Here is a 23,963-nt window from a genome sequence, read left to right as displayed (position 1 = left end):
ACAGCGTGGCCGCCTGTCTTGTTTTTCTCAAGGGAGAATGAAAAACATTGCAGTATTAAATGTCCCACTTTTTTTCATTTTATTTATTTATTTATTTATTTATTTATTTATTTTTATTATGCCAAGAAACCGCAGAAAGAAGACGTAGCAATAGCAATGCAACAGCCCTTCTCTCAACTTATATGCCCAGGTCTGTAGGAAACGTGGCTTGTTCAAAGAAGCCAAAACACTAGAACTGCAGATATGGTGTGAAACAGGACCACAGTGCAGACACCTAAACAGCTTTGTTACCTTCTAAAAACACATTACTACTGAAGGCTTTGAATAGTGTCTGTTTGATCTAACACAGCGCCTCAGCAGTGGTAAAAACAAAGAATTGAATGTGGATTGGGCTTAAAATAGTTGAAACCCAATTCTTTAACCCTTTAGCAAGTATAGTCCCACCAGAGGGATTTGCAGTTGCTGGTCCTCGGTTGGGGTTGGAATGTTCGACGAAGAACCTACAGCTTTGAACGTGACACAACTAGGTCTTTTAATCTAACCCAGCACATAGCGTGTCCCTAAAACACTGCATAAACACAGCGACACCTGCAATCTGTATAAATCGACGGCAGTTAGCCAGTCAAATACACTCCAGTGACCTTTCCTGTGTCATTCACCAAAACGGCATGGAAATGTTCCAATTTGTCAGTCGTGCTTCTCACAATTTAACAGTGCCGTCACACAACCTGAGTATAACAATTCTGCCTTGAAACTTAGAACGTGGTGTTTTTGTAAGCAAACACAGTTAATCAGCAACCTCTTACTGGAATTTTCTGTTCCACCTTAAATGTTGCAAAAGCTACGGAAGCCAAAATGTAAGTGTGGCACTATTTTAAGGTATATTTTTTGTGTTCAAAATGAGCAGTTAGCTCAAGTGAATACATTCATCTTATGAAGTGTTGCCACTTTATTAAAATCTGTAGTTATAATAAATACTACATGATCGCTGATTTGATCTTATCTGCACAGTCACTGTCTGTTGAGACCCCATACAGTTGTACAGATGAGGTACAGCTGAGTGACAGTTAAATTCTAGTCTTCCCAAATTCTTGTTCCCCACTGTGTCTCACAGACAGAATTCACCTGAGAAAGGGTTAAGGGTTGTTTGAATTGACCCTGTGCTGATTCCAGATTACAGACGCCTACAAGTAAACAGTTTGTGGGAATGTGATTAGTAAATGATACAGTTCAAGATTATGAACAATTTCTTGCGAAATTGATATTTAGCGATTTTGATATCATTGCTCACTTACTAGGGGTCATAAAACCGTATGGAATTATCCCCCATGAACTTGTGAATCGTAATGTTGGGCTCTACAGTAGGCACTTTCCTATGGAGTGATCAGAAGTGAAAAGTCTTCTATTTACTTGCCCTAAAATGAGTCCTTGATGTTCAAGTCATCATAAATCTCAGACTGCTCAGGCGCTTGTGTGAGATTAAGGTGAGATTTTAAACAAGACTTGTGAGCTTGCTTTGATTTATTATAAAAAGCCATAAACCGAAAGAATGGTTGATGGTGGTTTTGGCAGTGTTTCTGGTCATTCTGGTCCATTTGTTTCAGAGCTGCCGTTAATCAGTTTGGTAGGGGAGAATAAGTAGACTGCAGCCCGGTGTGAGCATATTGCTCTCCTCGCTTAAACATGTTTTAGGGATACATTGAGGATCTGAGGCAATTCATTAATGCCTTAAATGAAAACTAATAGATTTTCAGCAGTTCTTAGAAATTGGTGATTGAACGTAAGCTTTAGCTTTCCCTCATCCTCTTCCTGGAAGAGTTACATGAGGGTGATGCAGGAAGTCCATTAATTAAAGACAAGTTCCCCAGGGCTTGCTTGCCTCTTGGAGGTAATTTGCACAATGGGGGAAGCTGTGGCCTGACTGGAGGGACCGTTTCAGTGGGCGCCTTTTGCCTGCAGTGTGGAGAGGCAGTTCTGGCTATATGCCCGCTTTGTTTCTCAGCAGAAAGCAGCAGTGTGCCCTCCCTCTCCTCATGCAGGGAGCTTACAAACCAACCCCCCTGTAAGGAGAAAGCAGGACGTGTCATAACACTCCTCCATGATCTGCTTACTGCTAATATATTGGTGCCCCCACCCTACAGTCATCACAAATTTACAATGATGTACAATACCTGTTTTCTCCAAGCAGGTAAACACATTATACTCATCACAATGGTCATCAAGCTTATACATAGTGATGAGGTGCTGAAGTTAGTTTTGTTGGTTCCCAGTATGTCCGCCTCTTTTCTAATGCTACAGCTCTGTCTATCAGAGAGGAAGTCACCTCTAGCATTAGTAACTGAGCCCATGCCAGTGTAAACAGTAATTGAACATGATGCCATCAGGAATGCCATTTAAAGACATTAACTGCTATGAAGCCCTTGTTGACAGTGCTGAGCACTCAGTGGGAGAGCAGAAAAAGGAAGAGAAAGATGATGATGAGAGCTCAGCTGGATGGGAACCCATTACTGATGATTACTCAATTAAATAGGGGAAGACACCAAGGGAAAAAAAACGAACTGATGAAAACTCATTACGGGGGCTTAGACTGCCCGAAAGTGCTTTGACATCTTCACTCAAGGCCTTCAGTATCATCAAAGGGGGGTTTGTAATTCCCATTTTGCTCACCTCTTCCATCAGCTCCATCATTGTCTCAGTAGTAGGAAACATTTACTCCTTTGTATGACTCAGCTGTCTGAAACAGACTCTTGGTGTATTGAAGATAAAATGTGTTTAGATAACATTTATAAGCCATTATTAAGCCAAACATTAGATTTTTTTTCTACTTAATTAGTATCTGTGTTTCTGTGCTGCATGTCTGTAATGGGCCATTAGTTATACATTTTGAGAAGAAAAAACGTGTCCAATAGATATACAGTAAAATGATCAGTTCAGTTTATTCACAGGGTGACAGAATTTGTGAGCAAAATCAATCATTCAATTAATGTTAAACCGTCAGTCTGGCCATTACAAATGTTAAACTGCTGTAAATCAGGAGAGAGAAGCCGGTTAGCATTAGCTTAATTAGCAGGATAGGACTCTGCTCACCACAGAACAATTTCAAATCTGACTGGAAGCCCACTAATGTAGTTATGTTTAAACGATAATGACTCAGATCGACTGCTGTGGAAAGGACAGCTTTGCTTTGCCAACAGATCCACCAAGTATCGGACAGCCCAGTGTAGCTGCTGTTGACTAACTCCTGAGCTGTCGACACAAGTGTTTACAATAAAAACCTGAAAGGGCAGAGTCAAGCAACTGGCGTTGGGAGTAAAAAAAGGGTGAAATGAGATGTTTTGACTCATAGCCGGTTATGTAGGCTTAGAGAAGGTAGCTAGCAGGCTAAACATCACAGCACAGACAGTGTTTTAGCTGACTATGACTCAAATCATGCAAGTTTAGAAAATAAAGTATACCTGAGAGTACAATGTTCTCTGGTGCTCTCACTCACGGTTTAACAAGCTAGCAATTCTTCACAAGCAATGATCTTAGTCTTAGATCTCTTTTTAATTCACAAACATGTCTCCTTAGCAGGAGCCAAATGTTTGGCATCAGATGTTAGGTAAATCATTCGGATTGAACAGGAATCTCCCAAAGATCCACAACTTCTGTTCTCGCGGGTTAATCATACACTGTTGTCTTCAAACTGACAGGAGAACACTTTTGTTCCTGTGTTGAAAATCCCCAACGCCATGTCTTATGTGATGTTTACAGTGTGTGTAATGCACAGAGGCACAGGAGAGAGTTCTCTTGCTGGATCTTCTCCGAATCCAGGCCTGATAATTAATATGTTACAGCCTCAGACTCCAGTAGACAATTCCTCTTGCTGCAGTAATGGCTGCACTTGTGCTGATTACAGCTTGCTGTAAAATGGAAACTGATTTCAGTGCACTGCCGAGGCCGAGTAGAAGAAATAATCCATCACAAAGCCTTTCTTGTAAAGAATGGATTTATGAAAACACTGAAGCTGTGGGTATGTAGACTGGCTTAGGTTCTCTGTTAATGGGATCTGATCTGCCATATGGTGAAAGTGTGTGAGAGCTGCGAGTTTCTAAGAGGCTGGCTCCTCACCCACAGTAGACTCATGTTCAGTAGTAATCACACTGCAGGCAGCCTCCTTTTGCTACCCCTGCAAGATGGAACAGAATCCAGACCCTTAGTCTGGACCAATTTGCCTGAAGACTGCTAGAACTGACTGCTTGACTTGCTGTTGAATCTCTGACTCTGTGCTGGGTTTCCCTGGTATCTGTGCCTTTTACAGTATTCCATAATTTTCTTTTTAGCACTTTAATAGTTGCTGACTGGCACTTCCCCATGGATTGTGTTTCTGTTTGCATAGCACTAATTCCAGAGTGCTGACCGCATCCCTTTTGCGCAGTATCATGGCACAGGGTTCAGACACAAGGGGAGCAGTCAGACTTGGTTTTTACTCACAACTGAGGAGGTGTAGAGGTGAAAGGACCGTGCCTGTGCTTGCATGAGAGTTGGCTCGTCTTCTGTACACTCAGAGACAGAAGACATGTCCTTAGTTAATGAGAGCCTTTGAAAGTCACATTACAGCAGTGGGTGGCACTTCAGAGAGCAGAGCAGATGGAAAATGGATTTTAGTGTTGATGAGTTGCTTATTGAATGTTTGCTGAGTTGCTTTTTCAAAGCTTACTTTACCCCCTGCTCCATCACACCATCATTCTGCCATCTGTTGCATTATTTTAAATTTTTTACCCAGTTCCATTGAGAAAATGTCAGATAGATCCTGTGATAACATAATTTGCTCCTCCCTAACAGTACGAAAGAATTATTGTATTGCAGTAAGTCACATTACATGTAGCCATGCCATGTGACAAGAAATACAATAGTTTTTTTCCAGTATTGTTTAAAATGAATGAGACATTGTTGGATTAAAAAGGTTGGACAATATTAAAGATTCCCCGCAGATACAGCGTCTAATTATAATAAAATGCAGCTTTGAGGCATTTTTCATTTTTTAAGATTGTAACAGACTCCCGACCAGTCACTAGCTGTTGAGATTTATTATAGTTATTCAGGCTGAACTGATACATTTGCACATAAAATACCAGCATGGTTTAAATTAGATGCATCAGAATCAGAAGAATGGATTTAATTGGCAGTTGTATCAGTCACTACAGCTGCTATAGTAAGACTATTGGAGTCTGTTAACCACATAATTTGACTATATAAAATGATCTTTAAAGATAATATTGCTGGTTCGAAATTCTAGCTCCTTAAAGCTGCTGTTACACTGAACGCAGAAAAGTCAATGGCATGCACAACATGCATTTACCAGTTTTCAGCATGGCCAGTAGATGTGCAGTTGTCTGTCTGTGAGTTCCCTCCAACATGGAGAAAAGGCTAACGTGTTGTCTCCAATTAGCCAGTACACATAAGCAGACCCTCCCATGCAACCGGTGTATGTGAGTGGCTAGTGCAGCACATACTACATTCAGCATATCAACCATTTTCAACGTTTCATTATCCCTTAGAACAGTGGTTTCCAACTGTTTTCCTGGAGAGATACCTTCCTGGCAGGTTTCAACTCCAACCGAAATCAGTAATTAGTTGGATCAGGTAGGTGGATTAGGGTTGGATCCAAAGACCAGCAGCACGGTTGGAGACCACTGGCTGTTTAGGTTGTTTTTTTCGTTTTGTTTTTTTCCCATTGCCTTTAAGACCGACGTGTAGAAATGACCTTCGTTCTGATTGGCCCTCAAACAGTCCAGGCTAAAACGCTCCTTACAACTTGTAAATGAGTGGACCTAAGCTAATGTAGCCTTGGTAGGTGCATATGTTAAGTTATTTGACAGAAACCATGTCTTAAGCATCTTAGTTTTCATATGCCATTTAAAATAGATATGGGTGACACATTTTGTAGATCAGTGGGTCCCTAGTTTAAGTGTGTCTTCACTGTGCAAGTGCTAAAAACCTTCACAGGCCTAATGCACTGAGCTCAGTAAGAATAGTGATGGACACTATAGAGCTGCATAGTGGTCGAAAGCTAATCAAAAAAGACTGTAGTCGTTTCAGAGGAAAAGGAACAACCTTGAACTGATGCTCACTACTCAGACCAGACCCTAATGTCCCATGTATGCGGTGAAAAGAACAGAGCAGACAGTCTGTGCCAAGTGCGCCTGTTATTCCATTATCTAGCCCACAGTTTCCTCTCCCCAGCTCCCTGTGGTGGTGTAAAGCTGCAGTGGCCGGCAGAGGAAATGGAAGTATGTCCTGCTAACATTAAAGAAAGGAAACTTTACCAGTTATGTGGCCCTACATCTAATCTAGAAGGCTGTGTTAGTATTTTTGTATTTTATGAACAGGTAGTGATCTTTCTTGCAGATGTATTCTACTAACCCTGTTCAACAGAAACTTTGGTGGAAGTGTGGTATTAAAGTCTGATGGACTGGAAGTTGAAGTGGCACATATGAGCGACTTATGATACCCAGAGAGCAGAAGAGAAACGTGCTGATGACTTGAGAGGATTGTAGTGGAGTTGTGCAGCATTAAAGCAGCAGATGGAGCTCAGCAGCCTGGACCCAGATGCATTCCCGCTCACCTTGTCTTGTCAACTCTCTTGAGCCGGGACATAAATCTCTTCCTGCATGGGCTGCCCTATCTCAGATAGGCGGCTTTTCTGATGAGCTAGCAAGATCCCTCTCACTTTCAAGCTCAAGTAATAAGGCAAATGAGAGTAAGAAGGGAAGACATGAAGACTAAAGACGAGGACATTGTACAGATCACATTTAGGTATTCTAATGTATATTTTGAAATGCAGCCAAGAGTAGACAGACATTCTTAAGAATCAGAAAACCCACTAGGGATATCCTCAACCCCCCTCCCCCATACACTCTGGACTGATGTCTGATGTTGTTTGTCGACTACCGGTGTGAAATAACTGTTTTATAGTGAGGTAAAAGCTGTTATTTGGGTTTCTATAGTGTGTGAATTAGCATTAGTGTTAGCCACCACTCAGTTTTGCACCTGTTGTTCTCCAGCCAGTAAAATGGTGCATTTCCATGATAGTAGTAATGAAGTTTCAGATATTATGTGTTCATATTCCACTGTAAAATAGTTTCACACTTTTAATTTACCTTATGAGAGTGTCCTTCCTGCAGCAAGCTGGGAATAATATCCATTAATGGTGCCATAATACCATGGTTAAAACAAAGACTGGGAACTGGATTGGGGTTAAAATAGCCAATACCCAGTCCGTTTTTAAAAATGCTTGGATCGGCCCACTTCCCACTAGTGCAGTTGTGTTTTTAGCACTTCACTAATACAAGTGCAGAATTATTGTTTATTACTGTTTCAGTATGAAGAATGCTTTTAAATGGTGTTCATGTTCTTTGGAGTGTCTAGGTGTCTAGTAAAGTTGGACCAATATGGAAGATTATATAAACTATACTGAGAAAAGAACATAAGCCCGAAGTGTTTTTGCCTGACTTTGCAGCTCTTGTAGTAACTGTACAAATATACTGGTGGCATTGTTTAATGAACAGCTTATGATTTTTTTATATTTTTTGTGTGTCTTTGCACACAGTGGTAGGAATGCTGATATGTAGCCTTTGTTCTTCGTGTGATCTCAGGGTTTCACTGTGGTCTTCATTAAATAAAGCTAATAAGTCCTGATGACAACTCCATAAGCTTCTTAATTTGAAATGCTACCAATGACTTGTCTTTATAGTGTAACAAACAGAAGCAGCACCCCAAAAACCCTCTTCTTTAGTATTCAGTACTGAAACTGAGTAATTTACTGTTTGAATCCAGAATATTGAGTTAATCAGTGCAGTTACGCTTGTGTATAATTATCAAGAAACACTAGATGAAGAAATTAAGTGTAAAAACAAATTCAACATTCATTTAAAAGAAATGAGTCTGGGGAAAAACTGTGGTCCCAAAACAATTGTAATAAGTAGGTGTTCATGATTTATGAGTCCCTTTCAAGAGTAATGGTTCTGGTAGATGGTTTCTGATGGAGTGTACTGATTACAGAAGAATGTGCTTTAGTCAATTTGTAAAGCTGCAAAAATGTATAATTTAATACTTTCCATATGGTGAGATACAACCTTATTATGCATATAAGAAAAAAGGAATTCAGAGAAAACAAAATACACATTTAAATGTGGAAAGTGTTATATTTAAGTATTAAGTATGTAGCTTGATTAAGTTAATCACACTGGGACTACCAAACACAGAAAAATTACACTACTGGTGACCATACATAAAAAAAAAAACTATCAATTTCAGCTTTAATCAGGTATTTTAAACGTATAGCAATATTTTGAACATCTGATCGCTTTTTAGCAGCCTTCTGACTAAAGTAAAATGCAACTCTGTTTACACCTGGTCACTTCATGTGATTAGTATCTGTATTGTAATTTAAGCCACACGTATTTACACTTGGTAGACAAATGCATAGTCAGACTGTAATCTGATCGCTGTCTGACTGAATAAGCAAATTTACTGTTTCAGGTTGCACTTGGAGGAATCTTGGTTGTGGAGTGCGTCTTGGAGAGATGGATGAGTTTACTGCTATAACATGGCTGAATTGCATCTCAGACCACCTCTTGAAGTGGTTTATATCTGCTTCAGATGCATCTTTAAGTTATATAATCCTGATGCTCAGGACGCATGAAGTGACCAGGTGTAAATGGGGTCAAAGTTTCTCTGTTTTGCTCTGCTTCAGAAGAAAGGCATTTTATCACATGCCCCCATTCCAAATACTGTGCTGTGTAGCATAAGAAGAACCACACACATTTATTCTCATGTAAGGTCAGTTGGTTTAGAAAAGCATATTCTACTTGGCTAGGTTGTAGGGCTGTCACGGTGAAAGAATTAACCCTGCAGTGATTTAGGGGTACTCAATATCGCGATATGCGGTTTTACCACCAGTCGTTGTGTATTTATTTAATTTCCCAGACTCTGCTCACCACTGAATGGTCAGCTCTGCTGGTGCAGCTCACCCCCACACATTGACTGTTTTATACCGTATTGCCGACCTTTCCGTGTTTTATCTCCTGTGTTTTTGTTTGCTCCGTTTTGCTTTGTGTACCAACCTTTTTATGCTTAGACTCTCTTACCCCGTTTTGTCTGCCTTCTATACCAGACCTCTGCCTGTTTCTCGTTTTCTGATTTTCTCAGCCCTTCTGTTATGGCTGCCACAGGTCCGGTTTTGACCCTTGCCTGTTTACTGGTTTGATTTTTGGATCGCCACCTTTTCAATAAACTTAATCATAATCTAGTAAAAGTGGCAGCACGTATCTGTCTCATCACTAATAATGTGAGTAAGTTTCGTCCTTGTTGTGCGCTAAGAAAAACATTGGAAAAAACGCCTTGTGTTGTTTAAAGAAGACCTGAGTGGGCTAACAATACATCCAACCGCACCAAACTTTCGCTCTTGGTAAATGGTGCTTTGAGTGGCCTGCTCAGACTCTCTAGGTTATGAAGGCAGAGGTCGTTGTCTCTCCAAGACCGTTTTTCAGAGCATTCGCTTGCTCTGTCTTTCACTACCAGCTTCTCTTTGTGTGTGGTTTCGTCTATTCATTGACATGACTCCTCTATAGCTGACGTCCAACGCGCAGGCTTTGTATCTCAAATTTAGCATAGTGCCTTGTCTAAACTGGTGAAGCTGTGTTTAATTTTGTGACCAGAGTACCTGCTGTTGTCTCCATCTTACAAAACGGTGAAAACATGAACGCCGCGGTGTGCCGGTTGCTTGCCATTCCCTGTGGTTCGCTTGTTAATAGCTTGATGTTGTAGAAGTGCGGTTATCGTGACAGCCCAACTAGGTTGGCTAAACGGAGCTACAACCTGCAGCTACAATTCTCAAACATGTTCAGATAAGGCTTTTTATGTTTTTAGACAACCATTTCCCCCTCCATTCACGTTTGGGGACCCTTGATATTTGAGTTTTAGGACACAACACTATTTCGTGTTGTAAATGACTATTTCCCAGATGTTTTCTCTAGTATACGAACCTACAGAACAGTGAAAACTGTTTATCTGTACAGTGGAAAAGAGGTTAATAATGGTCACTACTATTGAACATGAGATTTCTGTTCCTACCCAGAAGGAGGGCACCAGTATTGCATTGCTTGTGTACCACTGTTTTAATTTATAGCGTAGTCATAGTGAATTACTTCTGACCTTTGGTCTATGCATGTCTATAAACATCCTCTGAGAGCACATCTTTGTGGGTGTCTCTCTATTGAATGACTCCTACAGTGTGTCCTCACTGGCTGGATGAGTTCAGTTAGACAGATGGCCAGAAGCAGACTGGCTAAGTGACAGTTGCACAGCTTAGGTCACTTTAAATGGCAGACTGTCCGGTTCCTAGTTCCAGCTCCCTATTGCGAACTGCTGTCTTTACAGTGTGTGACTCTCAACCTTTGCCTATCATTCAGCACAAGAGTCAAGTTGAGAAAGGGCAGCAGCTGTCCACATTTCCACAGGGCAGGTTGAGAGCAGGAATTTCCTCTATATTCCTGCCTGGTTGATGATGCCATCACACTGCAACATACTAAATAGTGATGCAGCTGTGCGCGAGTGCGTGAGCTATGCTTAATATATCTAGGTCAGCACTGTAAACACATTAGGGATCCACAATCTGTTGTTTTTTAATCAATATCAGAACATTGACTTTCGCAGGTCTTATGTTGGCGCTCATTTGAATGGCTGCATTCAGCTACTTTAATTGTGCCTATTGCTGACACAGATGCATTGATTTGAAGTTTGCCTGGTCTGATGAGTCCTATTTTCTTTTACATTACTTGTACAGCCAAGAACCCTTGCTCCAGATCAATGGCAGATCCACCTCGCTACTGCCCGGAGTTAAAGAATCTGATGCCAGATACCACAAGGCATCATTCAGCCCTAATTAATATCACAAACACTTGCTCAGTGGTGTGCTGTGGGAGCAGACATACTGGCTGCTCCTCAATGAAGAACCTAGAGGCCAGAACAGAAGCTCTTCTGACCAGAACTGAGCGAGAGAGCGAGGGAAACTGGAAGGTTGAATGACCCTGTGGGTTTGAAAAGCTTTGTGCTAATGACTGCCTTAATGAGTGCAGTAGCTCAGACGGTCAACTTGAGGGGTGCTTTTCACTGCTTGAGAACCTATTGTCATTATGTGCGCACACACTCCATACCAGCTGCTGACATTCTGTCTATCCCCCTCTGCTCTGGACTGATAGAAGAGCCCAGTAAATCTTTCAGCCCAGTCTCCTTTCCGCCTATATAAACAGCATGAATCTGTGTGCAGCGCTCTTCTCCAAATGCAGCAGTGCACATTTTATGCCTTTGGCCTCTGCACTTGATGGATTTACAAGCCAGCATCCGTAGTGACGGATGGTTGACAGAGTTTCGGTGTTCTCTCTCTGCTCTAACAGCTGTTCTGTACAGGTGTGAAGAAAGTGTGAGAACAGGCAAGGATTCCTATTACCAGCGAGGATTGCTACCTTTTTCCCCCCTTCTTTTCTAATTGGAAAGTGAACTGCTGAGCGCATTGTTTGTGAAGAGTTCAGCTTGAAACCCAAGCCTCGAGGGGGTGATGTGCCTTGTGTGTATTGTATCATATGTGTATGTGTAAGTTTATAGGTTTGGTTATTTGGCTCTGTGGGATGGGAAAGAGAGCTTGTGTGTTCCAAACCTTCAGATGCCTCTCATTTAGAATCCTCAGATGAGTGCCTTTCCCAACAGGAGTGGAAAGGACCCTTGAGATCTGAGCTGGAGTTAGCTTGAGCTGGGTACTGGCTTAGTCAGTTATTTTTCTAAGGCAGTTCAGTTAAAGTATGAAAACAGCCTGGACCCATGACACATCACTTCTTTTCTGCACTTCTGCCAAATGTGTTCTGAATTGGTTCTCCTAGAATGAATATAGAAGTGATGTTTGACTCGCAATCCACTTGTGAAGTTTGCAGTTTTTTAATTTACTAAATACACCATTGACAATTTTAAAGTCATCATAAAGCAAATGTAGCGTGCAGGGTTAATGTAGACTGTGGAGTTAAAATATTAATATAATGACACTGTTCTGCACTCTGATCACTGTTGATTAATAAGGCTAAAGCTAGCTTGTTTAAAACCAGAAGTGAAGGAACATGACGGGAATGTATTATGTGTACTTGGACCTGAAACGCAGAGCAAGCAGTCAAAATTATACTTCAGATGAACCTTTGGCACCATTATCGTCACAGTAACACCAACAACACAGCATGCTATGTATTTAAATAGGAAATATGTAACTGTGTATCTAGCCAACTGCACTGCAGTGGTGAAATAAAGTAGTCATGCTGTTCCTTTAATAATACTACTTTGTAAAGCATCATCCCTCCCTCCAGGCAAACCTTCTATCCTGTGTAGTCAGTGCAGTTTTACGAATATGCTCATTTTGCGTTGTTGATATTTCCAATATATTGCCCAGCTCAACCTTACTGATGCCATTCACCCAACAGTGGTACCAAGCATGACAGAACGTCTGCAAAACATGCTTCAATGTCACAATGCCGCAGTGTATCATTTTCTGCTTTGGTTTGTACCAAGAGAGATGAACTACAAGTATAAACACATCCTAATTTTTCTGTTGGCATGCACTGTAAAGCCCAACACTTTCAGTTCAATTAGGCTCAGCCAACTGCTATCACACTAAACAGTCTTAAATTGAGCTCAGAAATGAGTAGGCCATCTGCTCAGTGAGTTGAAGCCTCTCCTCTCATTCATCTGGAGGTCCCTCCACCCCCTTATGCTAGTTCTGAGCCAAGTAAATTTATAGATACAATTTCTGACTTGCAATCATGTTTAGCACTAGGTAATGTGATTTAAAATACTGGCTACTCTTCAGGGATTGAAAACAGACGCCCCTTAGTAGGGCAGTCAACTGCAATACAGCGGTCATTTGCTTACTGCAATCTCAGGCTTTTATGTAGTTTGCAGATTATTTTTATTTTTGCCCTTTATTCCTTCCCAATTACCCAGCCCATTTATCTCCGCTTATTACATGTGATGGACTGAAACATGCCTTCTCTCACACATAGCCAGCCACTGCCTCTTTTCAAACTGCCGCCAATGCAATGTCACCAGGCAGTCTACGCACTTGGAGGAAAGATGCAGGTCCCAGCTCTGATGCATAGGCTAAAAGACTCTAGCAGCATCACACTGAAGTAATGTTAGGGGAAAGAGCCATCTACCCATTTAGAGAAAGCAAGGCCAATAGTGCTCTCTCTGGCTCTGTCTGCAGATGGCAAGATTATTGATTGAGTACTGGATATTATAGTCAACAGTCCTTGCATTTGCCTACACTCCGGTAAATGGTGAAAATGCTAATTCTCATTAAAAAATGTTTGCATACTTCAATATATAGGATAATGTTAATTTCATTATCGTTTAGTGCAACTAATAATTGGTTTGAAATGCCAAGCACACTTGGTGGATGTTGTGTTCATCATTCCTTTGACTAACAGACATTTCCTGCTAATAGCAAAATAGCTTAGTCAGCAATGTGTTGGTCAATTTATAATGATTAATATTTAGTTGTGACATCAAATGCTCATGCCTGTGGCAATCCATGGTTATTTGTTTGATTAATAATCAATTCATAGACTAAGTTCAAATCAGTCTTATAGTGTGTTTCCCTAGGAAGAACTGCCTTTACTGCTGCACTTTTTGTATGGATTTGTATCCTCACTGCTGTGTCGCTGAAATGAGTGATGGGACCCATTAGACTCCAATCCTCAGCTCTTCTCACTGCATACCAGCACTCTAACACCGGTGCTGTCCAACACCCCTGTGTTCGTGGAGGGCAGGCAGCTCGCAGGCGTCAGGGGTAGAATTTGCAATCTCGTTTTAGTGCATGTAATCAAAATCTGAGCCCTCTGGCAAGGAGAAGGCCATTTGTCTTAGAATGTGGGATGATTTTTCTTTCCTCTCAGGTCTCGCTGGCCCTGAAAATTCTGTCATCTAAAAGGACAAACACGTGATTTTCAAGCCAGCATGGGTTTTCATTTCTTTGCTTATAGATCAGAGATGAAGAATGACAGTGTCATGGTCAGAAAATAAAACGGTCCGTTTTAGACAAATATCTGAGCTGTTGGTGTATGTTTGGAATAGGTTTTTTTTCTGTATTGATTATGACTTTTTCCATGTGTAGGAGTGATATGCACACACATAATTATCTTTGCCTACACGGGTGTGAAGATCTTCTCTAGGGCTGTGTTTACTTTGTCTGTGAATATTTTCAAGATACTGCAATATCCCTAGTTTCTCTTTAGAAGATTCCAGAGAGAGAGTAGATTTGTCTTGATCTCAGTTCATTTGTACAGCCTCATCACAATTCACCACAGCTTACCATTGATTACTGGTGCACTGACCCTGACTCTCAGAGACGAAGGGATGCTCTTGTGACTTGGCCATCCTGTTTTCACTTTAAACCTCTTCTGAATGTGCTCTCTATCTTCTCTCCTTACAGCTCAGATCGACTTATTGAAGACACGATAAGGTAAGGCAGCTTTCACAGACATTGCACTGTACTTACAAGACTAGCAAGACTGCTTGCTCTTTAATATTTTGTAGCTACTCTTCAGACTATATTAATTAGAACGTCCTTGAAATGCAAAGCACCAACTGATAAACACCTTAAGCTCAGCTGTCTCTGATGCACCAGAATATAGTGTCTTATCTAGCACTTAAATTACTGTTAAACCAGTAGCATTTCTCAGGCCCATTCCCATTTAAAGGGACCCCAATCAGGGCTTACCATAAAGGCACTGACCCATTACTTGTCCATTCTGATTGCATTAGATTAGAACAGGTTTAGAGTTTGTTTCTCTGTTTGAAACCCTCAGATTTGACTTTGTGCAAGGGGGCATCCCATGTTCACAATGCACAAAGCTAATTGGTACAAAGCAGACATGACACAAAGAAACATCATGTTGATGTTTTTTTTTTTTTTTTTTTTTTTTTTTTTTTTAATGAAGTGCCTAGTGCTTAGGCCATTACTGAGTAAATAACAATTATGTGACTAAAGCCCTGGGAGACAGTCTTGCCCTTGAGTTCAGTTTGTGCTGGGTGGTCTGTAGAGCTTGTGGTGGCAGGGCCACTGATGAGTGCTCCCCTGTGGTGTGACTGCACTCATTCTCCCCAGCTTCACCGTGACAGCCTCCCTCGTCTTGGGGAAGCACACAGGAGCCAGCTGGCTCAGGTGCTTAATTAAGCTGGTTCCTGGCCTATGCAGCTCCTCTTCTAAATGCTCTCGGTTTTATTCAAGTAGAAAATTGCACAGTGTCAGCTGTCTGAAATCATTGCACTTTCTCTTTCAGCCCAGAGCCACCAACAGAACACTGAGACTCATTGTTTATCATTTAATCATGGTTCTCTGTTGAGCGTGGGTCTTCATCATCGTAATTTGAAGATGCCCAGAATTCTTTTCGTTTGCCAGACAAACGTAATCCAAATGACCTGTCCAATTCATGCAGTACGCATGAGCAATAATGTTGTCATGTTAGTGATGACCCAGAGCAATGTCCTTTCCATTGAAGCCTGCATTGGTGGCTAAGCTGATTCCTTCTAATTTAGTGTTAATTAATAGTTATATAGTAATTAATATATGCTTATAAAAACTGTCCAAGACCTGGAAGACCACAAAATTAAGATCCGGATCTGAAAAAAATCAAGAATCCCTTTCTGAGAAATTGACTGACTACCCCAGAGTCCAGAGCTCATCATTGAATGTTTTTGGGAGATTGCTTGGATAGTGACAAGTAGGAAATTCTCCAACTTTGAAGGCTTCTAAAGTTCTCCCTGCCTGAATGTGAACATGGATTGCATTGTGTAATGTTTTTCTTGATTCTGAGAAATGAGAAATTGCTATGTAAATATATAATTCTGTAATTACATTTGAACAGTGTAGCAAAAACAATGCTCTACTACTAATCATCTAATCATCAGAGAAAAGCCTAGCACAGTGCAGTTACGTATGATTTAACATGTATTGAAAGAACGGGGGAGCTGACATGAAATGAAGAGATCCTTGTGCAGTTCTCAGGGAGGGGCTGGCAGCACAGCACAGCTAGGTGATGAATGTCTCTGGTGTCTGGAGGAGCCTGTGCTAAACTGTACTGAGACAAAGGTCAGGTTGTTTATGACTGAAGTCACCTGGGGAGAAAGCACCAGCGGCTTCCAGGCCCCAAGAGGGAGCTGTCATGTCTTATTTGTTATACCATTTGTTTGCATCAGTGGGACGTGATTACATTTTCACTCATTCGTCCTGGTTTGAGACTTTAATGTTGTTAATATATCAGTTCCATGATGTGTAAACTAAAGAAGTCAGCATTATATGTTGTGCTAACATTATGCATTACAAACAAATGAGGTTTCTGTGCAATAGCCTTTACTCATATTTGCATTTCTGTTATAAAATGGCTTCAAAGAATATCCCATTTAACTTTTTTTTATTTTTTATTCCCCCCCTCAAATGCATGACTATTATTTTGGACCAGTTCATTATTACAGCCCCACAAATGGAGTATATGGACAAAAGTATTGGGACACCAAAAACATTTTATAGTTTCTTTTGAAATAAAGAGTTTATTCTGCCTTTGTTGGAATAACTGTCCTTACTGTCCAGGGAAGGCTTTCTACTAGACTTTGGAGCATTGCTGTGAGGCGTGTTGGTCAGAATGTTGGATGATAACCACCCCACCTCATCCTAAATGTTTTGCATGGAGCACCATCTTTCCAGAGAACAGTTCCCCTTCTCCACAGCTCAATGCTGTGGGGCTTTATATCCCTCTAGCCCACGTCTGGCATAAGGCATGGTGCCGATAAGTTCATGTTTTTCTGTTTCAGAGTCCTATTCTATTGGGAGTACCTTTCTACAGGGACTGGAAAAGCTGTGTGTGTGCGCGCATTTGTCAGCAATGGGTGCAACTTAAAGTAGCTGAATAGATTCATTAGCACAGTCATAAACTTGGCCCCATGGTTAGTAAGCCACCATTAATGTTTTTTTTTTCACAGTCCGTTCCCCTCGCTGAATAGCTGCAGTCTGGACTGCGGTGGGCCCTGGACCTGCAGCCGAAGCAGTAGGTGCCAAGCTATCGTTTACGCTCCCAAAGCTGCTGAGCTCCAGTCTGAGTGAGCTATAGTATCACACTGCAATTTAATCCTCTCCACCAGCAACAAGAAAGCAAGACTCAGCTGAAGAAGACAAATAAGTGCTGTCTCTGGATCTGCCCAACAGTTTTAGAGAAGTCCTGGGTCATACATATGAAAAGAATGCAGGGACAGTGACATCTTTGAAGCCTGGAAATGTATTTTGCCAGAGCAAAGGAAGGGTGTTGCTTGAAAACCTCATTTGTCTGTAATGTGAGATTTCTGGTATCTTCAGTGTCAGAGGAAATGAATGCGTAATGCTGGGTGATCCTTCTTCCATGGGCTGTTTGATGCAAGCTGTGGGCGGGTAGGGCAGCGTCTCGAGGGCTTTGGAGTAATGCAGCTTTCTTTTGTCTTGAGCTCTGACTCTGTAATGGAGTGCTGCCTTCAGTGAACTGCAACACTTTCTAAGCCTTTGACTTTTGCTGAGACCACTGCAAATAGGATGTCCCACTACTTTTTAACCATATTATACTTTTTCCCCCCCAGCATTGCCATGGCAACCAAGGAGAATATGACCTCCCAGCGTGGTGTGTTGAAGTCCATACAGAGCAGGGTCAACACTCTGGCCAGTATCCTTTCTGTTTTTTGTATGTCTGTACGTACAGATGACCGCACAAAAGCATGTGATTGCGTTCCTCAACCCAGCTGCTTATTTGAACAGCGAAAGTGCAGTCATCACACGTTAATACCCTCAGGAGAATTGTGAGTATCTTAGATAGGCTCGTTAATCTATTGTTCGGGGAGCTGTCCTTTGAGAGAGAGAGAAGTGCTGAGCTCGCTGAAATTTGAGGTAAGCGTTTTAGGCTAATGATTTTTATTGGGTTTTTTAAACGCAATGATCACATTGCGTACTGCAGTCTCATAACCCAGAGATGATATTAAGCAGGCAGTTCTGTAACTAAGAGGCAGATCTTGTGAGCAGGGAATGTGAAGTGCAACAAGAACAACTGGAACAAGCACTGAAGTAACAAGGACAATCATTGTCACAGATGTGAATCACCAAAAGCTGTTTGAATACACTCCAAAATAATAGAGGGTTGAAAACAACCCCGTCTGGGGCATTTGGTAACCTAGTGCTGGGTGAATATTGGACAGAACACATGTTCTGTTTAATATAATAATAATAATACTACTACAAGAACTACATGGACTGTTTAGGTACCAAAGCTTGCCCAATCACACCCTCAAAATACTGACAATTCCCAGTGGGGAAGTGCTTCTTCTGACTTGCAGTTAATTTGCTAGAGCCCATTCCATACACAATGTAGACAAATGTTTTGGGACACCTGCTAATTCTTACAAAAAAAAAGAAGTAGTGTTTAAAAAAAAAGAGTTCCTGCTTTTGTTGTAAAACTGCTGTCCAGGGAAGGCTTTCTACTAGGTTTTAGAGCATTGTTATGAGGATTTTATCACATTTTCAACAAGAGTACTAGTAAGCTCACAATTCCTCAACTCATCCCATGGGATGCAGGACCATATCAGAGAAAACAGTTCGACTACTCTACAGCTCAATGCTGGGGGCTTTTACCCCACTAGCCTGTGCATGGCATAGTTTTGAATATGTTCATGTTTGTCTGCTCCAGAGAGTCCTATTCTATTGGCAGTACTTTACAGGGACTAGATGATCTGTGGGGAGGGGGGGTGGTGACATCCAATTCCACCTTTTCTGGACAGTAGAGTTACTCCAACAAAAGCAGGGTTTTTTAATACCCTTGATTTTGGAAGAAACAACAAATTAGCAGGTGTCCCAGTACTTTTGTCAATATAGTGTATGTGGCTAAGCATGTTAAGTGGGATTTGTGTAGTGTTCATCCTTTCCTTTAACTGGGTCCTCATTTATAAAACATTAGTGGAATTTAATTCAGAATTTGGTCTTAGGCTCTCAGCATTTGTGTGCAGATTATTTATAAAACACAAGGTTCATGAATAGTGCACTGTGATGCCTGTAGCGCACTGCCATTATTTTCCGTACGCCAGATTGGAAACTTCATCTGTTTCCAATTTGAGTGTTTATAAATGACTTTCATCTTAATTGCTCAGATTAATGACATTAATTTGACCACCAGTCATTTGAATTGATTAAAAAGGTTTCCTTAAATTAAGATATTTTCAATGTTTTGTTCTAAGCAGATGGACATATGGTTAAAAGAATGCGTAGACCTAGTGCTTTCTTTGGTTCCTTAACATTTCTGTCAGATCGATTCCCGGCCATCAACAGCCTCATCCAGCGGATCAACTTGAGGAAGCGGAGGGACTCGTTAATTCTAGGCACAGTGATCGGTGTCTGCACCATCCTTCTGCTGCTTTACGCATTTCACTGATTGACAGAGGATCTGAGCGATTGCTTTTTTGGGGTATTCTGTGAGCGGTGGCAGGGCCTTGGAGAATAAAGCTCAGTGATGGGACCCTGGGGGCTACTAAGCAGGCTCCCTCTTGGCCTAATCAGATAACAGGATTGATTGTGGCCAGCACGGACTACCTTACTTGTATTTAGCAATGGGATGGATGTAGCTCTTACAGCATTTTTGTGGTCCTATCACAAACATGCTGTTTTTGCGAGGATAAGGGAACTGGAAACCAAATAACTAATAAGACTAGAATGGTTTGGTTTTAAAGAGCAACCTATAACACTGGCTTTTATATAAAAAACAGTCTCTCCCTGACACAGCACCGTGAAATTGTGCTGTCGCTGTTGATTACTGGGCTAAAGAGGATTTTAATGTGATGGTCCTTTTAGTGAAGGGGATGTTCATCATGTTATGTACCTTGTGATTTAATAAATTATTCATATACAGGATATTTAAAAAGTGTCACAGTAGGCGGTTAACTTTAAAAGCTGTTTCTTTTCAGGCAACTTTAAACTCTGGTAGAGGTTACTTTTCACATGGAGGACATGAACAGATTGCATCCAGCTTTGATCAGCTTAACCCCCTCAATTCTTTCTGTGTGCTTTTGCTGACTGTGAAGAACTGTCAGAGAAAGAGCCTGCATCCTAAAAGAGCTCAGAAAACCATCGTTCATCCACTATCAGACTTGAGAGTGTTGTCTCATGCGGTTCACAAGTCTCCACTGATTGACTGAGCATCTATACTGCCAGAGGAACTGGAGTATGAGAACAGCAGCCAGCCAGTGAAGACAGTAAGAAGGTTTAACCCTTAGAAACTGAGCTACAGAGGCATGGATGATCAATTCCTAAATCCTAATCTTAGCTATGGTTCTTTTTGACATTCAGCTCGGTGTGTATGTAGCTGAATTACTGTTGTTTACCTCAGTATTGTTTTCACTTTTTCTGGAAGCCTGTCAAACATTTTTCCATCTGAGCAATTAGCAGAGAACAGATGCCGTAGGATCTTCTCCAATTTATGGCCTGTTTTGCTTTTCAGTTTAGAGAATCTCTAAAATGAGCTCAATTAGTGCTATTAAAACTCTGTTTACAACACCAACTGCTTCTAATGATGGTAACCCAGCTACCGTGCCCATCTTATAGAGAGAAAGCTGTAGGAATGCAGGGTCCTGAAGTGCTGCAAGATGAACACATTTATCTTTGTCTATGATGGTGTCCACCTTTCTCTTTGGTCCATGTAGTTTGACAAATGATGCCTGTTCCCCAAATAGGCCTGCTGAGTTCTACTCATTTGCATCATCTATTTTTGATGCGTCTGTCCCAGTTCATGCAAAGAGGCCTGTACTCACGTTCCTCAGGCTTGTTAGGATGAGGTATTGTTTTTGCTTAAGATTGTACATTGACACGCTGAACTGAAGCATTTTTTTTTTGTTGTTGTTCTAAGAGTTTCATACAGCCAGTAAAAGATTCCCAATTCTTCGACAATGAAGAGCTTGCAGGCACGTTTGTATGTCCGCCTCCGCCCCCCCCCCCCGGTCTTCTCTTTTGGGGCTTTATCTAAAGGTCACAGCAGTCGCATACTGTTTCTGCTCAATACAGTTGTCAGAAACGCTAAAATTCAACTGAAAAAATGTAAGTGTCCTGGGTATCACACGAGGAGAGCTTTGAATAGACCCCACTTTGTGGCAGAGGGCTAGATTTCTCTCTTTTCAGCTGATGCTGCTCTTTGTTCTCTGCGGGAAGAGAATGCTTGGGGTATGGTAACTGCTGTAGAGTCATCATCATCTCTTTCCATGTAAAACTGTATATGTTGAGGGTTATACACTGTTGGAGTTGTGTTTTATCTTTCGTGCCTCTGTGGGGCTATCCAATTGCACAGTCTGGAGAGTTCAAGAGATTACAGCTGGTTAGTTTTAACCATATTTTCAATCCTTTTACAGTCAGTTTGAATGGCAGTGCATGGCATTTATTTTCCTTCCTTCTTTTCATTCGGAAAAGACTCCACTCCACATCTGTTGGCTCGGTACAGTTCAAAATCTGGCACACTTACCTTAAAGGTCTAACCCATTTACTGCAGAGACGATATTCCAGCACAAAGGCGGTCATGATGGCAGCCACTGGGCTATTGCAGGAAGCTATAATCACTGAGCAGTCTTGGGACAGTTTTTCTTCTTTCCTTCAGTTGGACCCATTCTTCCAATCTCATCACTTTATAGACCATGAATACAGTTCTTTCAGTCAGATCTGAGAACTTTTAAGGGTCGAACAAGTACAGAGAAACTGTTCTTAGGTTAAAGTATTTAGACTCTGTCAGAATCTAGTGAGCTGCTTAAGAGGGTGAAGGCTAGCGCATGCTTCCTCTGAAACATGAGGCTCTACTGCATCTTTTCAAACTTCCACCAGCATATAACGCTTGGAGGAGAACACTAACTGCCAATATTGCCAAACTAACAGATTCTTGCATGGCTAGCATCAATCATAATAATAAATCTATTGACCGGGGAAGTAACGTTGATCTTTTTACAGTGGCAGCTGTCAAGGCATGGGATATACATATTAGGTGGCAAGTGAAGCATGAACCAATTAGTCCGTTATTGCAGTTGGTGTGTCTAACAGCACAAATGGGCAAATTGTGATGACTAGACAACTGGATCATTGCGCCTCCAAAATGACTGGTCTTGTTGGGTGTACCTACCAAAGTTCTTAAAGGACAAATGGTGATCTGGCAACATTGGTGAAAGCCATGAAGACCCCACCTTACACCTTCAGGACTTACAGGAATCTGCAGCTAATGTATTTGTGGCAGATACCACAATACACTTTTTGCGTTTTTGTGGACTCCATTCCACAATGGAACAGAGCAGTTTGACAGCATGAGTACCAACACAATATTAGGAAGGTGGTTTTAAAGTAATGGCTGATCCAGGTGTATGGATGACTGACTGGAGTTCAAATAAAAAAATGAGCAGTAAAATATGTTACCTATATTAAAGAAAAAAGTGAATCTTGAAGCAAATAAAGTATTTCTTTGGTGGTGTGTGTTGCAGTGACTAATCAGTGGGATTAGTCTTTGCATAAAGGTGAATCAACACAGTTGTGAGCAGGTTCATTTTAAACTGATGAATTTAGTTATAATAAAAACAATAACACGAGATGCACAAGAGCTCAACTGAGTACTGCGAATGTATGAATAAAAATGCAGGGAGGAAAAATGTAATTGAGTAAAAGTATAAGCATTAAATTCTAGTAATTCTAAATTAAACTGCAAATTCTGCAAGTAAGTTCTCACAATCTGTAGTCGCCCACCCAGAGTGAGGCTCTTTTCTGTAACTTCTGCAGCATTTAAGGTAGAGTGGAAAATTTCTGCATTTTAGGGATGCGCTGTATGTTGTGGAAAGACCAATTAGTAGACAGATTTGATAAATGAGTAGAGCTTAAAGCTGACTATTGAGTCACTTTCAGAGCTAAACATTCAGATCCCACGGGTGGAACCATACTTATGAGAGTTATACCTAGTTGCTACAATATTTCCCGAGACCCTGTCGGTACCCTCCTCATAATTTGCTTGCTTTTTACTTGTTTGGTTACAATCATCAATTGGTAGCTTCTGCTTTTCTGATCTATATGTGGAAGCTAAGCTGGGAGAAGAGACCTTGTACATGCTGCTAACGCTCCTGGAAACTCCTGGAAAAGCTTTTTGCGTGGTCGCTGAAGCATAAGAAAGTGTATGTACAAGCAAGCTACATTACAGTCAGTCCTCTCGCTGAGATGTGGCTTTCAGCCGGAGACGTCCAATTAGGGTGTAACATAAGGAGCTACATTTACACAGGTCTTACTACACTAATGCACAGTAGACTTAGACCAAAGTCTAAAGAGCTTTTTCATTTCCTCCCTGACAGGAACATGGCTATGATGAGGTTCAGTGTGATTTGAGGATGAACTGTTTGGTCAGTATTCAGTAGTTACAGTCAATTCTATGTTGCTTTGCCCCCCACCCACCCAATTCATGTTTAGACCATGGCCTGTTTTCATCGCTCATCAAGCCAAAGACTAAAATCTCCTTGTTACTATATGAAATTGATTTCAGTGTGATGCTTTGTAATTATTAATAAAAATCAGACTGTGCCGTAAGCCTAAGCTTGTATTTGTCAGAAGCTCAATGCAGTTCATTTTGTGTGTGTGTGTGTATGTGTGTGTTTCAGTGTGAGCTGTAAATGGCCTGTGGCTGGGCAGAGAGCCATTCTTTAGCCATCAGGAAGGCAGGAGCCGGCAAGTGAGGTGCAGAATCAGCCACTAGATCTTGTGTTGTTTCCTGAGCCATGCATTATTCACGGCCACACCAGCGCTATGAAAAATGGCTGTGTGTGTTTGTGCACTGTTTGTGCACATGTGCACATTTGACCGAGGAAATAGCCTCACGTCT

At 41.3% G+C, this 23,963-nt stretch overlaps 1 protein-coding gene across 2 annotated transcripts in view; it reads left to right on the top strand.

Annotated features, from left to right (window-relative positions):
* The window catches only part of gosr1 (golgi SNAP receptor complex member 1), a 29,097-nt gene extending 5,426 nt beyond the window's left edge, over window positions 1-23,671 (top strand). The window contains exons 7-9 of one of the 2 annotated variants that reach the window (XM_072692013.1): window positions 14,513-14,542; window positions 17,683-17,765; window positions 19,393-23,671. In XM_072692013.1, the coding sequence (XP_072548114.1) occupies window positions 14,513-14,542; window positions 17,683-17,765; window positions 19,393-19,517 (238 nt within the window). In that variant the 3' untranslated portion in view covers window positions 19,518-23,671. The other variant, XM_072692014.1, reaches the window with a different exon arrangement.
* The last annotated feature ends 292 nt before the right edge of the window (window positions 23,672-23,963 follow it).

This window comes from Salminus brasiliensis, chromosome 11 (genome assembly GCF_030463535.1).
Source record: "Salminus brasiliensis chromosome 11, fSalBra1.hap2, whole genome shotgun sequence".
Taxonomy (NCBI): Eukaryota; Metazoa; Chordata; class Actinopteri; order Characiformes; family Bryconidae; genus Salminus; species Salminus brasiliensis.
This window is presented reverse-complemented; position numbering and strand designations above follow the sequence as displayed.